Source organism: Neolamprologus multifasciatus, chromosome 6, assembly GCF_963576455.1.
Source record: "Neolamprologus multifasciatus chromosome 6, fNeoMul1.2, whole genome shotgun sequence".
In the NCBI taxonomy this organism is placed as follows: domain Eukaryota; kingdom Metazoa; phylum Chordata; class Actinopteri; order Cichliformes; family Cichlidae; genus Neolamprologus; species Neolamprologus multifasciatus.
This window is the reverse complement of record NC_140444.1, coordinates 21,880,936-21,898,342: the sequence shown is the minus strand read 5'-3', so window position 1 is coordinate 21,898,342 and position 17,407 is coordinate 21,880,936. Positions and strand designations below refer to the sequence as shown.

The 17,407-nt window shown below is 38.8% G+C and overlaps 2 protein-coding genes across 4 annotated transcripts; one reads left to right on the top strand and one right to left on the bottom strand.

Moving 5' to 3' along the window:
* Positions 1-1,532: 1,532 nt before the first annotated feature.
* LOC146516939 (sodium/hydrogen exchanger 9B2) lies at positions 1,533-12,981 on the top strand. Of its 3 annotated transcripts, none has more exons than XM_085162796.1 (12): positions 1,533-1,657; positions 2,265-2,466; positions 2,611-2,781; positions 5,335-5,477; positions 6,090-6,217; positions 7,558-7,733; positions 8,229-8,335; positions 9,235-9,384; positions 9,571-9,679; positions 9,999-10,135; positions 10,232-10,415; positions 10,778-12,981. In XM_085162796.1, the coding sequence occupies exons 1-12, from the start codon at positions 1,535-1,537 to the stop codon at positions 10,837-10,839; spliced, it is 1,692 nt and encodes a 563-aa protein (XP_085018922.1). In that variant the 5' UTR covers positions 1,533-1,534; the 3' UTR covers positions 10,840-12,981. The 3 variants fall into 3 exon arrangements, with proteins under 3 accessions (XP_085018922.1, XP_085018921.1, XP_085018923.1); XM_085162795.1 differs by having other exon boundaries at positions 10,232-10,454; XM_085162797.1 differs by lacking the exon at positions 10,778-12,981 and having other exon boundaries at positions 10,236-10,346.
* On the bottom strand, positions 10,761-16,199 carry cisd2 (CDGSH iron sulfur domain 2). Its single transcript, XM_085162804.1, has 3 exons — positions 15,979-16,199; positions 13,410-13,624; positions 10,761-13,224 (listed from the first exon to the last, which is right to left on the bottom strand). The coding sequence occupies exons 1-3, from the start codon at positions 16,079-16,081 to the stop codon at positions 13,135-13,137; spliced, it is 408 nt and encodes a 135-aa protein (XP_085018930.1). The 5' UTR covers positions 16,082-16,199; the 3' UTR covers positions 10,761-13,134.
* Positions 16,200-17,407: the final 1,208 nt, after the last annotated feature.

Genomic DNA, 17,407 nt, shown 5'->3' with positions numbered 1-17,407 from the left:
GAAGGAGAGGCGGTAGCTGGCGATAGTGCACACCCAGGAGTGGGTCATGTCTGATAATGGAACCACAGCTAGTGAAACCACTTGAATAGTATGGCCAAAAGTTTCTTCTATGCTTTGGCCATACACGTGTTTACAGTGAATGAAACACGGATACACCCCTATATCTCGAAGACTTGCTGGCGATAGTTGACAAACTAGGTGCCTAGGTTTAGTGATACCAGTGCGAGCGGGTTGTTGCCGTTGACAGCTGCACGTTAACCTACTTGCTTTAGCATCCGCGCTCTGTAACCTACCTACTTGAGCTAACGCTAGCTACTATGCCATATGGTGTAGCTGTAAGCATTGATTAGCGGGGTTTGCTTACAATTGGATTAACAGGACGTCTGTCGCTCGCTAAAAGCAAGTTTCAAAACATTGTAGTAGCGTCTGCTTGGCGTTCCTGTGTATGTGGTACTTGTAACCACCAAAACACCATAAAATGGTTTACACTGTGTTATACACAAACGTTGACAAGTCACTCACATTTTTATAGTACATACAGCACACAGAACGAGAGACCAGTGTTGCCAACTCCTCAGTAAGGAAAATCGCTATTGGTTGTCCTAGAAGTCGCTAAATGACGTCATCACTTAATTTGCATAATTGGTCATGCTAATGTAATTGTAACCTACGCTGCTGGAGAGAGAAATATCATGGTGGACGAGACATAAAGTGAGCAAAAAACGTCCTAAATGCATTTAGAATTTATTTAAAACTACAAATTAAATTTCTTTTAGCAATTATTGTTTTTTGTAATGTCACAATTCCAACCCTGCTCCTTTACCCGGGCTTGGACCGGCAAAAGTGACCCGAAATAGGCACTCTGGTGGAGTTACTTTGCGTGTGTGTGTGTGTGTGTGTGTGTGTTTATAAGTAGTTTTAAACCTGATCCACAAAACAGCATAAGAGTAAAAGAAGAACTGACTGCGTTACAGCACCCGCTGCTTGTTGAGAGTAAAAGCGATACGCGCTTTCACGTCTTTTTTTAGCGACTTTTTTTTAGTAAAAAGTCGCTAAGGGGTCTGAAAACTCGCTAAATATAGCGACAAAGTCGCTAAGTTGGCAACACTGCGAGAGACTGGGACTGATGTGGAGGTTACAGCAGCTCTCCACAACAGTCCCATGTGTCCACCTGTGTATTAGCCTGATAGATCGCTGCTTGCACACGTTATAGCTTGTACTATGCAGTATTTGTGAAATGTAATGAAATCCATTTCTTTTAAACACCAAACACTCATGTGTTTAGTCAATTATGCCCATGTAGGAGATTTAACCATATCATTTCACATTATGTCAATATTTGTACCAGCACCACTGATACTGTTTGTTTTTTTTTGTTTTTTCTTACTGATAAAAACCTATTGTATGAATGGAAACCTGTGGATAGGGGTGGACATGCCAAAAGTAAAAGAACAGCCCACTGATGGCTAACCCCACCCCTCAGCTTGATGTCTTGTGATACAAGAGTGGACCAGAAAGACTGTAGGCAACCGCCATGGAGGACACCCAGCAGAAACCTGCAAACCCGGACCTGAGTCCTGCACCCAGTCCAGTGCCTAGTCCAGCTCCCAGCCCACTATTGGACAGAATTCCTTTGCCTGTGCCAAACCATGTGGAGGTTTAGTATTTTACTGCTAATAATTTTTTACACCTGTTGTTCTATTTAATGATTCTGTGTTGTATATATTGTTCATTAAAATTAATACCGTCGCCTTATTGATGGTTTTTTGTTTTTTTTTTTCCCTTTAAATTTTTCCTCTGAGAAAGAATTGTAAACCAGTTCAAGGAATTCTCCCAACTTTGAGCCAATATAACCCCTTGAGCAACTCTGTGAAATTGTTATCAGTTTATAGGGCATATCAAAACCGTTCATTTCGCAAGTGTATAGCAGTCTGTAAACTTAGGATGTGGCATGCCTCTGCAAAACTGCTGGTATCCTTCTGACTGAAGATGTGCAAACTAAGACATAGTAAATATAATCCAGAAACATGTACCACTATTTAGCTAGTTATGTTAATGCTGCATTTATGCTTATGTTATTATACTATATGTTATGGCGAGTTGAGCAGTAAATTCGAATTTGCACACTAATCTGCACATTTCATATTTATTTGTCATCTGTTATGCGCTGCCTTTAGAAATGTGCTAGGTCATCTAGCAGAACAGCTTGTCCACCCTGCAATGTGAACACTGACCTGCTCCATGTCGTGATCCTTCTTTTAAAGCACCTAAATGTGAGCCAGATCCAGGTGGTGGTACGTCGCTGCTCAAGTCCAAATGTAACAGAGGAGACCACTTATTTTATTCCTCGTAACCCCGTAGTGGACGCCGGTACCAACACAGATCCACCAGTGGTCTGTTGTCCTTTGCTGCGAAGATTTTGCCCCTGTCCGCCAAGAGGCTTTTTCGCCTCCCTTATTACCAAAGGTAAAAAAGGAGGCTGATTTGTCCTCCAAAGCACATTTGTTGTATGTTTCCATCCAAGAATGTGTAAAAACTGCAGATCATGAATATACAGTAGTTATTGAACTACCTGAGGAATGCAGCCCCATAATTCCCTGTTCTCTCTAGTTCTTTTGGCAGTTGTGCTCTTTGGAGTGGTTTGGTCAATCACAGAGGACGAATGTCTCCCAGGAGGAAACCTCTTTGGCATTACAATACTCTTCATCTGTGCAGTTGTTGGTGGAAAATTGGTGTCTCTCATTCGTCTGCCCAAACTTCCACCTTTCCCACCACTCCTTGGTAAGACAGAAAATCTGGCGCTTTGACTTTTTATGGTGACACTGGTATGTTAATCTAAGTATTTAGTCCATATATATATATCTACACAGATTTATCCATCAGAGTGATATATAGTTCTAACTGATATTAGCCATGTTAACTGGCATTGGCATTGCTCCATAGTGTAGTGGTGTACAGATTTGCCCAAGAAGTAAAAGATAATGACTTTGAAAACTAGAATCAAGCACAAATTTCATTGGGACTGGATCGTGAAGGGCATCCGGTGTTCTTCCTCATGCAGCTAAAAGCTTTTTATCACACTGTTTTTTGTTTCTCTCAAACAATAGGGGATAGCATAAAAGAAAGTGAAACCTCAACCCCAGCCATGTGCGCTGGTCCTGCTTTCTTCCTGTTAAAAGGGTTTTTTTCCCTTCCCACTGTTTCCAAATGCTTGCTCATAGGTGTTTATCATTGTTGAGGTTTTTGTCTTGTTGGGGTCTTTAGCTTAGAATATAAGGACTGTTGTTGTTATTTCAATGTATATAAATGAAATAAAATTGAATTAAAAAAAATGTCATTTTAAACATTGGTGCATGCCTAGTTGTAGGATTTGTGATTGTTAAACTTCCATATTTGTAAAGCACATACAGTTTTAATGTTTGGGTTCAGTTATTGATAATGGAGCACTGTGTCATTTATGACATAAAAGTGCATACATGCCATGAGCATTTGCTAACAGGCTGCCTTAATGGATTCGTGATACCTACAAATGGGTATTAACCTTGTTATTTGTCTTTTTTGTGCATGATAGACATCAGTATTTGTTAAACTGTTTGTAGTTATGTCAGCATGCAGGTAAAGTTTCTCAAAACCGCATTTCCAAGGACACTCATACATGATTATGCAATGCACGGTGGCAGTATGGCTGTTCCTGGAATAACTTCATGTTCTTATCTCACATGGTGCTCATCCTCAATCTTGGCAACTCATCCTGCAGCTCACTGAACTATACAAAAAGAGGTTTGCTTCACTCTCTGAACTGAGCTCTCGCTGGGGAGTAAGACCTAGTAGTGCTGCAGTGCTGTCTGTATATTTTTATCTAGAAGCTTTTTGAAAAAAAGTCCTGTGTTAAAGCTTTGTCGTTGTTTGTATGTTGGCAACAGTGAGGTCAACTGATGATCCCTGCTGAGGGTGAGAGGGAAGTCAGGTGACAGTACATATTTCTGCGTGTTTAGAAAAAAAACAATACCAAAAAACCTGTATCCTTAAATTGAAAACTGAATACTACTTATTATACGTAACGTACGTATGTTCTACATCAGGGTTGGGGAACTCCAGGCCTCAAGGGCTGGTGTCCCACAGGTTTTAGATGTGTCCTTCATCCAACACAGCTGATTCATATGGCTAAATTACCTCCTCAGCATGTCTTGAAGTTCTCCAGAGGCCTGGTAATGAACTAGTCATTGATTTAGGTGTGTTGACCCAGGTTGATATCTAAAACCTGCAGGACACTGGTCCTTGAGGCCTGGGGTTCCCCACCCCTGTTCTACATCATCTAGGACTAAGGTTGAATTTCTTTGAGAAACTTTTCATTGGCTTGAGGTTGTCAAGTTACTGTAAGTTTATCCATGTGAAAAGTTAAAAATCATGTTGTCCGTTGATGTTCTGGATTTTGTGTTTTGCATCTCTTTGTTGTATTTTTACACAGCAAAGATTATTGTGGCACCTTTGGCTTGAAAAGATGCCAATTGTGCTGCTAGTTTTCAGGGGGTGAAAAAGTGCTGATCATCAGAAGAGTTATTTGCACTGTGCATTGTCATGATGTGATGTGACTCTCATTTGATCAATTTCCTTGATAAACATCAAGGAAACTGTAACCACTCCTTGTTTAGTTGATAACATTATAGGGAGGGGTAGACGTTTGTATCTTTAAACATCTCATTCATGTTTTTTCATTTTCAGTAAGTCTTCAAAAAGGAGCTTTGCTTAACAGTTAGGTTTCTGGTTTGTCTAGTCTTTCAATAAACCACTAACTAGAATGCTGTTATAAAAGTTAGAGGATGGTGCTTAGCTTCCATGGTAGAATATTTGTCTGGCAACCCATTAGAATATGTGCATCATGTGTTTTTTTTTTTTTGTTTTTTTTTTGTTTTTTTTTTGTTTTTTCCCCCCCCCCACTTATTATAGCATAAGACTTTCTCTGTAGATCCGAAATCTAACCTTTCTACTGCTTTTTTAGATGGTGTCATTGTTATCTATGTTGTATTGGTTCATAAAGAAAATGTAATTAAATAATACTAATGTTGCGTTATTTGACTCGAACAATTATCCGAGTCAAGACGTTTTAGAAGAGGTTGTGGATTGTTGAAACTTCTGGTGTTAGGGTTTCAACATTCAGTTTGCAGAGTATCTGATTCTAACACCCTGTGTTCAAAAAGCAACCGGTGAGCTTGTGTTTTTTTTTTTTTTTTTTCTCTGTAGCAACATGAAAGAAAGCTTCAAAGAATAAACAAACCTTCATGGTAATAAGGATCAGCTTTCCTCTTTCTCACCCTCACTTGTGCTTTGCTTCAGGTATGCTGCTCATGGGCTTCCTGCTGAGGAACATTCCAGTTGTTACAGATGGAGTGTACATTGACTTCAAATGGTCTGCATCTCTCAGGAACATTGCTCTGGCTGTCATTCTGGCCAGAGCTGGTCTAGGGTTGGATCCCACGGTATGCTAGATACTATACAAGCTTAACATCGGCATTGAGAGGTAGAAATGCAGTAATTATATGTTAATCTCATCTCTTTTCACTTGTTATACTGGTGCAAATAGTATTGTCACTGATAGCTATGTCATTGGTTGAAGTGGTTAAAGTAGTTAAAAGAAGAGTTAATTAAACCTTCTAAGACCCAAACTCTTTCATGGCATGCATTTTTAATTTCTCTTTGCCATTTGGGCTGATTGAGACCTGATGAACGTAAAAACAAAGAATAACAAGATTATTTTTTTTACCTTATTTTTGTTTCTGAGAAAAATGAGATCCACATATGAGGACATTCGCTTTAAATTTCGATAAAACGGTGGTAGTATAATAACCTCGTAAGTGGATATCAGGCCCTTCAACAGCAAAATTTAGTATTTTGGTCTAGAGAACCCAAAATGTGATGCCCACATATGTGGATGCCAGGTCCTCGGAGGTTAAGAAATGACAGGAAGAATCTGTTCATGTTTTAGTCAGTTATTTACCTCATCATTCAGTACTACTAAATATGCTTGTTAAAGCTTTTTGTAGTGATTGGCAGAACCTAATAACTTGTTTGATGTGTGTGTCTGTTATCAGGCTCTAAGGAAACTAAAAGCTGTGTGTATACGTGTGGCAGCTGGGCCGTGCTTGATAGAGGCTTGTACCGTAGCTGTGATCTCTCACTTCCTCATGGGCTTGCCCTGGGTGTGGGGCTTCATCCTTGGGTAAATACAACACTACTCTCACTTGCTCTGTACCCAGCTCTTATTTTTCAACTTCATAACCAAAATCACCATTGATTGATGTCTATGGCAAATCTATACACATACTTTAAAATTACTGTTTCATTCGTGATCCCCAGGTGTGTCACAAACACAAAATTTGTATTTGGTGACTCGCTGGGTGAAATCGGTCGCAAAGAAGGTGCTGCCCCAGAAATTGCTGTGATCGCTAGCAGATTGACATGGCTACCTGTAACTGGCATGAAAGATGTTGACATTGCTGCAAACTACTTGCCAAGTGGTAGTGAAACATTCAAAAAAAGCCTGAAACAAACCAGAAAGGGAGGATGATTGTCCATTGCTACTGAGACCAACACATTTCAAAAGGCACAACTTTTAAATCTTCTTGGTCAGGGAATAGACATTTTAATCCCAGCGACTGGTAGCTGCTAGGAAGTCCTTGATTGGTCTCAAGGCCTGTGTGACTAGGGCCCAATGCAACCAGACTTTAGAGAGCTGAATGAAGGTCAAATCTTACTTTGTGATAAATTAAAGCTAACACTGCAAAAAAACAAAACAAAAAACTGCAGTTATAAGGAACATGTTTACATGAAGAACATCACAAAAACTGAAATTTAAATAAGATGCATATCTGCTTCATCAGCATTGAGGATATTAAGTGGAGCATTAGTATTTGTAAAAAAACAAGAAGCTCTGGTTTTACATCTAGATAGCTTGTTCTTCTTGTGTTACATGTTGTGGTTAATGGATGACTTAGTAGAAAGAAGGCCCTGTTAGCTGTTCATAACCACAGAAATCTTTTTCTACTAATTCCACTTTACATTAGTCAGCTCAAACTTTTCCTTTTGCTTCTACCCAAATGGTAAGACGTCATAATAAACATTGTTGAATGGTAAATGTATAGCTAAATAAATGTTAGGCAATATGTTTCTCAATTGAACAGTAACACAATTACTATAAAAGTAAAGTAATGTCTGATTATCATGATCAAATATTATATTATATAACATGTTTAGTATCATCGTGTCGTTTAAATGCATTTTATGAGCATTGATACAAGAACAGAATGTTTCTTAAAATAATTATTACACAAACTAATGACATACAAGCAAGTTTTAAATTATTAATGATTAGCAGACAAAAAAACAATCTATTATAATGTCATCTTCTTCACAATACAATAACTATTTGTTTGCTTAAAAACTCATTTACCATTTATTAACTATGGTATAATAAATTCTTACCAAATGTTTGTAAAGCTTGCCCAGGAGTTTTTCATTTATCAGTGAATGAATGAACCCTCTATGTTCTCCACGTTGCAGCTTCGTGCTAGGAGCTGTGTCTCCAGCAGTGGTGGTTCCCTCCATGCTCCTGCTGCAGAAGGACGGTTACGGTGTAGAGAAGGGCATCCCCACCCTGCTGATGGCTGCAGGCAGCTTTGATGACATTCTTGCGATCACAGGATTCACAACATGCTTGGGCATAGCCTTTGCCACAGGTAATCTCTGCCCTGTGCGTTTACATGTGTGGAGCCGTGAGAGGAAAACAAGAATTGATGGATTTATTGCTTTGTTTTGCTTTTGACACACAACAGCACCTTATCTCCCAAAGAGAGACGCATAGAAGAAAATAACTTTTTGCTGTAGTTTGTAAAGATGTCACCAGAGGGTGTGAGCGTGCTGATTACTCTTAATACAGAGTTCTGGCACCAGTTCATTATATATGGCAGAATCTGAATTTTTTACAGGGTTATCTTTGTATTGCTGCAACACTCTTTCTATTGTGGTGTAATTCAACAGCACTCAAACTGTAGATGCCAAAATGTCCAACATGTTAAGCCTACACTAAATAAAGTGTACAATATATACTTTGAGTGTTTGCTGGCTTCTGTATTGAGCTGCATTAGTTAGAAAGACTTGTTTCTGAACTGGCAAATTAAAATATTTTAGAAATTCACAATTTCACAAATGTTTGTTTCGATTGATTCTTCTAGGTTCAACTTGGTACAACATCCTCAGGGGGGTGCTGGAGGTGGCAGGAGGGATGGTTGCTGGGATTCTTCTTGGTTTTCTCATCCAGTACTTCCCTAGTGTTGACCAGGTACACCAGTCAAGATGACAAGAGCCTGTTTTACTGTTGTCTCATCACTCATAACTGACACCATAGCCTATGAGCACATCAGTAAAGTAACAGCCAGGGAAAGCTTGTATGGATAATTCATTAGCAGGGACCACTCCCTTGGTAACGATGAGCAATGAGGGATGAGGGAGTGTGATTAGTGCTGCGGTTTGGGGAAGGCCTTGAAGGGGACTGGCGACGGCTCTCGGGCCGGGCAGAACCCCCTGTACTAACGAGAAATAAAGGGAGGAAAGGAAGAGAGGAGAAGACAGGAGAAGAGAGTAAAGAAAAGAGGGGGGCGGTGGGGGGGCATGAAAATGAGAACATGCTCCCCCCCCTCCCCTATTGGAGAAGGGGGGCTTTTATAGCCTGAGGCCAGAGGGGGCATGAAGGAGGAGTGGTCCCGCTCCTGAAATTCAGATGATATCTCCACAAAAGTATAACCCTTTTTCCATAAAAAAGTTTGGGGTAGTGCGTAAATAGGAAACATAAGAATAAAACTGCAGATTTTAACCCTGTTAACTGAAAAAGTATCAGATGTGAAAGGTTTTATTTTTAATGTGCTCATTTTGCCCTTTTTACATCAGAATGTGCCACATGTTTTTAATGGGGACGGATTTGGACGAAGCAGGCCAGTTTAGCCCAAGGACTCTTACTGTCATCTCAATGGCAGCATGTGTTGTTTAAAAACCTCAATATTATGTATATTATGTATTTAGATTACATATTGATTGATTTCTTCATCAAAAGTGAAAGTGCTGTGAACCAACACGTCCTAGCTTCTTTGCAAATGATTTCTTATAGACCTTAGAGCTATTATTTGTTAAATATTGCATATTGTAATCTAGAAACCTACTGTTAATGTTAACTATTTCTTCTAGAAACACTTGGTGATGAAGCGTTCCTTCTTGGTGCTGGGTCTGTCTGTTTTTGCTGTGTTTGGCAGCGGTGTGGCAGGCTTTCCTGGCTCTGGAGGCCTGTGCACCTTGGTGCTGGCATTCCTGGCTGGCCTCGGCTGGGGGACAGAAAAGGTGAAAATAATGCATCTAATAACTACAGTACATCAGTACGTCTGTTTGCAGTTTTCTGACTTTGGAGGTGAATTTGAACGAGGCTAACTGTCCAAAACCTGACTTAATTTATTCTAAACTACTTGGTTGTTATATATTTGTAATTAAATATGAACAGTGAACATGTCCTGCATTCTTTGTCCTTAGGCATGTGTGGAAGAAGTGATAGGGTGGGCGTGGGATGTGTTTCAGCCTCTTCTCTTTGGACTGATTGGAGCTGAGATTCGAGTCTCTGAGTTGGAGGGACACACAGTTGGTGAGATAAACAGACACACACACACAAACAGCCTTCAAAATAACCCACAGCGAGATGGCTGTTATCACTGTGAAAAATTCAAATATTACTCTGTGTATGAAAATATATTTGCATAACCCAAAGAAAGAGGCAATGTGAGAGATGTGATGCTTCTTCCTGTCCTGTAAATACTAATCCCTCTGTATTTGTTAGCACTTTACAGCTATAGCAGTTTACTAAATAACTTTTGACATGGTTGTTTTGCATGGGGGGGGCGATTTATATGGTGTACATATAATATTGTTGTCCTTGTATGACTTTTGTCTCTACATGTCTCTAGGTCTGGGTATAGCCTCTCTCCTCATTGGTCTGCTGGTTAGAGTAGGGTTCACCTTCGTCTGTGTGTTGTTTGCGGGCTTTAGCATAAAGGAAAAAGTGTTCATAGCCCTAGCATGGATGCCTAAAGCAACAGTGCAGGTATGTCTCCTTAGCAAACCTTTGAATGAAAAGCATATGCATTAAATGTCTTTGAAGTCTGTGGGGTTGTGCCACATCTTGGCTTGTCTCTGTCAGGCAGCTATAGGATCCACAGCTTTGGACATGGCGAGGACAAAGGATGACAAGCAGCTGCAGAAATACGGCATGGATGTGCTGACTGTGGCTGTGCTCGCCATCCTTCTCACAGCCCCTGTAGGTGCACTTATCATAGGGCTGTGTGGACCTCGCCTGCTGCAAAAGCCAGAGAACCCAGTCAGCGGTGAGCGAGTCAAACCAAGTTTATCAGCTTTCTTCCTAGGTATGTAAAGTCTTTCTTTTGAAAATTCAAGCTCTGCTCAGCAACCTTTGCTAACCTAACTAGGTGTGTTTGAGTAGTGAGTATCCTTTCCTTTTCTAATATTTTCCCTGCTACACCCTTATGACATAATGATTTGCATAGCTTGGGCCACTGTGTCATTCAGCAGCTTCATGATTTTTTTACAGGCACACAACAGTGGTATTGTGTTCATGTAAATACATTTATTCACAGTGCAAAAAGTGCAGCTAGTTTCATTTTTTAAATCTTTCATTTTCTCAGTCTTATTATTTTTTTCCTCCCTGTCTCTTCTTCCTCTTTCTTAGGCACTGCAGCAGGAGATCAAGATGACAATGAAACTCCCATTACCTATGAAAGTACACTCTGATGTCAAGTGAGAGAGGAGAATTAAAGAAACTCCTCACACCTCAGATATTTGAACTTCTCTTTGGCCACCGAGTGGCCCTCGCTGTGTCTCTGTTGTTCAGCTCTCTGTGTTCGCAGTCTTGCAGGAACACGTGAATCATTTTGTATTTATAGCATCTGGTGATTTCCAGGCCTAACACTGCAAACAAATGATGCACATTGCACTGTCTGGAAAAAAAAATCATATTGTTTTCAAGGTATAGAAATGGTTTATACTTTTAAAAGGATCTTGTCATATTCACTAAATCCAGAATTTTTCCACTGTTCTTGATTGGATTACCAGTAAGAAAGCTGCTTTACTTTGACTTGAAAGGTCAAAGTAAAGCAGCTTTCTTCGTGGGAGACAGAGAACGTTTTGGGATGTTGTTGATAAGCAATTTTTATTGCTATGAGTAGACTACACTGTAAAACCACATGTAAGTTTTAGGCATCCTACATCTTCATGCTGTGTTTGTTTACTTTGATTTGTGTATGCATATTAGCCCTCTGTCAGTATGGTGAGATCAGTTGCGTAGTTTGCAAAGAGTCAGGGAAAGATGTGTAATTGATAATATTTTAGTATAAGTACGATGCTGCTAAATGTCAGCCAGTGTGATCATGTCTATATTTACAAAACTGTATGAATCCAACATTTTATAATTGAAGAAATATAGATTTTTCAATATTAGTTTTTTTTAAATTGCAGAATGTATCTGGTGTAACATGAAATGTCTTGTTTTCATTTATGACCTCCCTTAAAAGATTTCGTAATAGCAGCTATTTATGATTGTTTTTCCAGAATTTTTTTCATTTTACCCAAATACTATGTAAAAGTAAATTTACTGCCCATCTTTAACATTGCTGCAGTAAAAGCTTAAATTATTCAAGTGTTGTGTGAGCAGTTTCCTTTCTGGTCACACTAGCGGTGCGCTTCTAGTGAGGGTCTGTGGGAAAGGCCATCAGTGTGGGCCTGGAACAAATGCCTCTACTAGATAGACTGCTGTAAAATTAGTAGACATTCATGATATGAGAAGATCAATGGTGATCCAACAACATTTATGCTTCCAAAAGGCCAAAATTATCAGTTGTCTAGTGAATCAGATGATTTTTCCACATTTAAAGATTTTTATGACACACAAATGACTATGGCAACTTCAACCTTCTAGTGCCAATAAAAAGACTTGTTCTGAATACTAACAGGTCAATGTTTGTTGGATTGGCATGAAGTCTACCTCTGAAAAGTCACTCTTGTATTGTAGCTCCCTTCAGTTACCACCATTGCCTGAAAAACTGACTTAAAAAATATATTAAAATGATAAACATAACCGCTTAAAAAGCATTCTCTCAGTACCTTACAGACCTTTTATTTCCAAAGGTGACAAGCAGACAACATGACACATCTCATTAATTTAACAAACATTAAAGATGTCAAAATTCTCTTTATTTCTACATCTAGCATGAATAAATTCACACTGTTATCTTGCAAAGCTCATGAACAGTTATACTGTAAAAAAAGACAAAATGCAGATTTGATAGTTATAATGAAGAAAATTTTCCAAGACAACTTCATACAGATATGACAAGAGCTTAAGGAAACAGACATTTTCAAACCTTGAAAGTTTAGTGAAACACGATCTTGAAATTACTTTGTGGTTTGAAATGTCTTAAGGCAACAGAACTGAATACAAAATGTAAAACTCAACATTTAAAGGCTATGAGTAGAACAGATTTAAAGAATAAGTAGCTTCCCATATACACAATAACTTAAAATGTCACATCCATTAAGTATGCAAATGTTAGTATTTGGCACACATATCTGAAGCAAACAAAATAAAGGAATTAAAGAAAAAGGAGAAGGAAAAAAAAAAGCTGTCCAATATCATCCAAAATGAAGGAAGGTCAGACTAGTTTTGAGGACTCCATTTAAACAGATATTTATCTGCAAAACCGCTCCCCTGATGGCCTCACATTAGATAAATGCATCATAAAGTCACTGCAATTATGCAGTCATGTTTCAAGTTTCCCCCTCAAAGTGGTCCCAGTCAAATAAAACTGCTCCTCTGTTAAACAACAAACGTGAAAAATGAACAAAAAGGCCCACACAAAAACAAAGTTACTCTTTTTTTCTTTTTTAAAAACTTTCCTTATTGCAAACTATCATTAAAGTATCCAAAAGGTAGCTTTCAAACAGAGTGTGGTTTCTATTTTTAAGTAAATATAACACCAAGACAAAAGCAAGAAAAACTGTTTAGAGAAAAAAAATCTGATCAGTGGTCAATTATAGTATCTTCTTTTTAAGTATGAGCGGTCCCACGTTGTCTCCAGTCAGCTCGTTGTGCTTTAAGTGTGACTTGTCGCATACAGGAAACTAAAACAGGAAACAATATTAACTGATCAGCAAGAAGTAGAATGCCCAAACACTTGTCCCAGCTCAATAAATCACAAGCTATAATAATAATAATAATAATGTGGATAACAAATGTATCCTGCAGTCTGTGTAAACAATATTTAGGTTTACTAACGGTGTACTTCAGAAAATACTAACAGACTTACAGTTTTGGAGCGCCAGCAGCGACAGTAACACACATTTGCGCTGTTCAGGTCCTCAATGTCTATCTCATTGACCACTTTTGGGTTCTCTTTCTGGATCTTCAGATTGATCAGGCTGTCCCTCTGCTTCTTCTTCTTAGGCAGAAAGGGGCGAATGGTGAGATAGCCGAGCAAAGCCAAGATGCCCAGAAGAGGAAGCAACCGGAGCCACTCAGACACTATCGATATTATAGCATAAACAACATACACACATTAGCTAAAGAAGAAAAACAAGCATACAATGTTGAACTGGATTCTATGGTCCTAAAACTGGCATTTACTACTGGCTATTCAGATTAGAGATGAAACCAACTGACAGGAAATGTATCATATGTTGATGATCCAGTACTAGTACTCGTATGCAATGTATACATAAGAAACGTTTTTACTCTATCACTACCGTTTCAAGTGTGTTTCTTTCTTTCATTATGGGGTCTTTACGACATAATACACAATTATACTATTATTGTGATTTGGTGCTATATAAATCAACCGACCTCAACTAAATTTTGCACTGTCAGTCAAGTGTGACAAAAACATATCTTCAACAGTGCTGTGTGCATTTCCGTACACTCTTCCTCATTCTGATGAACTCATTAGTGAGCCAGTCAAGCCTTATTTATGCAGTTTATTCAATGAGCTTTATTGTAATTTGCATCATATGTTAACATGAGGTGGAACAAAATTATATACACATGGTCCCGGAGCAAAAAGAGACAGAATAATGGGGGGAAAAAAAACCTAACAAGCAAACAAATGTTTTTAAAAAGTAATAAATAAATTGTTTTTTTTAAACGAAAAAGAATAACAAGTAATAAAATAATACGATAAGCAGAGTGCAACAACCTGAGTACCAGTATGGAGTTATAAGCATAATTTTACATAAATAATACATAAGAGAAATCTTAGTGTAAAAAAAAAAAAAAAAGTGTATGTACGCTAAAAATGTGGATCAACGTGGAAGCAGGCAGATTCTCAGGTCCACATTTCTTGTATAGCTTGTGTCCGATCTGCAAAACTAATGTATTATTACACTCGATCCAACTTGAGTGTCATATCACACCAACAGCTACCAGGGGAAATGCCACACCGAGACCTTAAAAGTGCTCTGGGAAAACCCGCCTTATGCTCCACCATACATGGTGAAGACACAGTCGGGATTAAAGACAGCTGTGTAATTTCACTATTAGCACTGTGTCAGACCCCAACTTTTGATAATACCCTTATGCGGGTTAAAAGGATTCTGATGCCTAATGGGGCATTTCTAATCCATAATCCTTTTAACAAATTGTACGCAGTTCAAAAGGGATGTCTTTGCATGTGGGAGAATGGCTATGCACCGTCATCTAATATGAACTGACCCACTTTTCTGCTTAGGACAAACTGACAGTTAGCAGGGCCTTCATAACTAGGCTTTAACTTAAAACCACTAATATTAAGCCTGTCAGTAAGTATTAACCAACGCCATCTCCCAAAAGAAGAGTGTTGTTTTTGGTTGAAGGCCTTCTCAGATGGGCATTATATTAATGTTTTACTTTCTCCACAAGGGTTAGCTAGTGATGTAAATGCCATTACCAAAGGGTGCATATGACACTGTGTGCCTTTCATTGTGTTGTGGTCAAGCTATCATGATACTACAAAGTATCAACTGCACATGCTTCCTTCAGGCAGACTCAGAAGTATTATAACTACACATGCCTTACTTTAAACGTCCTCATCCACAAATCCAAAACTTTTCAATGATCTATGCTGGCTCAAAAGATCAAGTTTTGAATTGACTTTATGAAGCCCTGGTTTACTTCTTCCGTTCCTATATTTAAACTGCGCAAGACTTGCCAAAATTCAGCATTTCGGTTCTCAGTTAAACTGGTTCAGCAGATACTAAGTGTGATGTTAAGAGTTCACAGAACAGCCTGAAAGAGTCAGCGCAGCTGGGACCACAGGGTAGTAGGTTAGTATGCAAAACGGGCCCCGAGAGAGTCTCAGACGCTGATGATTTATTCAAAATAATTTAAAAGCTTCTGCAGGAGCGCCACCAGATGATCATATGGTGCAAAATAAAACAAGTGTGTTTAAAACTTGCTTTTCACAAAAGTACAGTTTGGCCAGTGCTCGAATGAGCAGGATAATTAAAAAAAATTGATATGCAGGTAATTAGCAATTAGCATCACACCATTCACAGGACTTCACTTACAAAAACACAATGTTTGTAAACTTATAACGAATTCGTGGTTATTATCACGAGTGTTTGAACATTCAAACAGACGCAAACAACCAACAAGCACGACCTTAAGGTCATTACTTTGTCTTTGACACACACACAGACAAGCACAAAAGATTTACGCTTAGCTGTTTCATGACTCAAAGAAGCACTCTGGGACATAATCCCTGTTTTTGTAGGACTGCTCTTCACGACATTACTAAAGCAGCGTTTGAAGAAGCAGCTAGCTGGAGTAAAAAACTCTGTCCCGCACGAGTTTACTACTCATCACCCCGGGACTGTCTGAAGTTCAACACAGCAGCTGCTAATTACCTGTTAACCTCACAAATCCGCCGATGGTCTCCGGCAGCGGTAGCCTCTTGAGGTAGGCTGGAAGCTGGACTTTTATTATTTTTGCTATCGTTTCTAAAACCATTGTGAATTGCTCGGTTGAGGAGCTTTTGTGTTTGACTTGGATAGTTCCTGAGCTTCGTTTATGTCACGGCGTTCATTACTAAGCGCAGGGTTTTTTTTTTTTTTTGCCGGTACGTAAGCCCCCTCTGATGAAAAGTAGAAAGAACCGAGAAGAAGCGTAGACGTCTCTGTGAATACACGTAACGATAACATGTGACGGTGGCGTCAGACCAATCAGCGTCCGAGGACCTGGTCGTTTATGATTGGACAACTTGAATTTTGCGTGAGGATGGCTTCTTCTGCAATTTCATGTGCACTTTTTTTTTTTTTTTTTTTTTTTTTTTTTTAAAAAGGTGTGTGTGTGTTCGTCAGAGAGTCAGCACAGAAGCACTATAGTCTGAAGTCTATTTTTTAATCTGATACCATCAAAATTATTGCACGCATTTAGTAACTGTCGCGGTCCACCCCCTAAGCCTAAGTAGTTCCCCCTTTTTTAAAGTCTTTTTTTCATGTTTCACACTTGTAGAACTGTAAATTAGCAGCAGTTATAAGAGCACTGCCATTTCACAGTGAATTCAAAATTTAAAGAAACCTGCCTTGGGATTTCCAAAGAAAGAAAACCTCGGCAGTTTTAATAGCTGAAGATGTCTGTAGATTATTTAACGGCTGTGTAATATTAATATATATTTTTTATATTTAAGGTGGTCTGGTTTTGTTGATTACAGCTGTGCATTGTATTCTGGATGTATCGGTAATATTCACTGTTATGTATCATTTTACTATATAAAAGTTTAAATACCTTTGTTTTTACTGTACTTGTGATAAACAAATAAAATCTCACAAAATGGCAATAATCCGTGTCTGTGTCCTACCTGTGTCCTGCAGTTAAAAATATCCTAAAGCCTCAGATGTATTTATATTGTGCTAGTTCAAACATCAATCGCCTCAATGTGTTTCGAAATATGGACTCCAAAAACGATGGTTTCACCTGAATCATTACTGTTACTGTTAGTAATGATCCACACCTTTTTTCATACCTTGGCTCATATGTGTTTACACACATGATTAATAGTGGGTCAACGACCACCTCCCAAGAGACAATCCCCGCTAGAGTTTAAATACCCAACACTCTCCACCTTTTGGTTTTAGAACTGAAGAAGCCTCTTGGATGAGAGGCAAAACTTCTTCAACAAACTTAAATAAGTTCAGTTGCCCTATTTTCAAGCTCCTAAGACTGCCAGGACCTTGGTGAACTAGAACCCTTTCAAATTACTGCTGTTCCAAGGTCAAGAAACAAACATCTTGAACACAATATACAATATTTATTTCTGGCTCAGGGTCCTGTAAG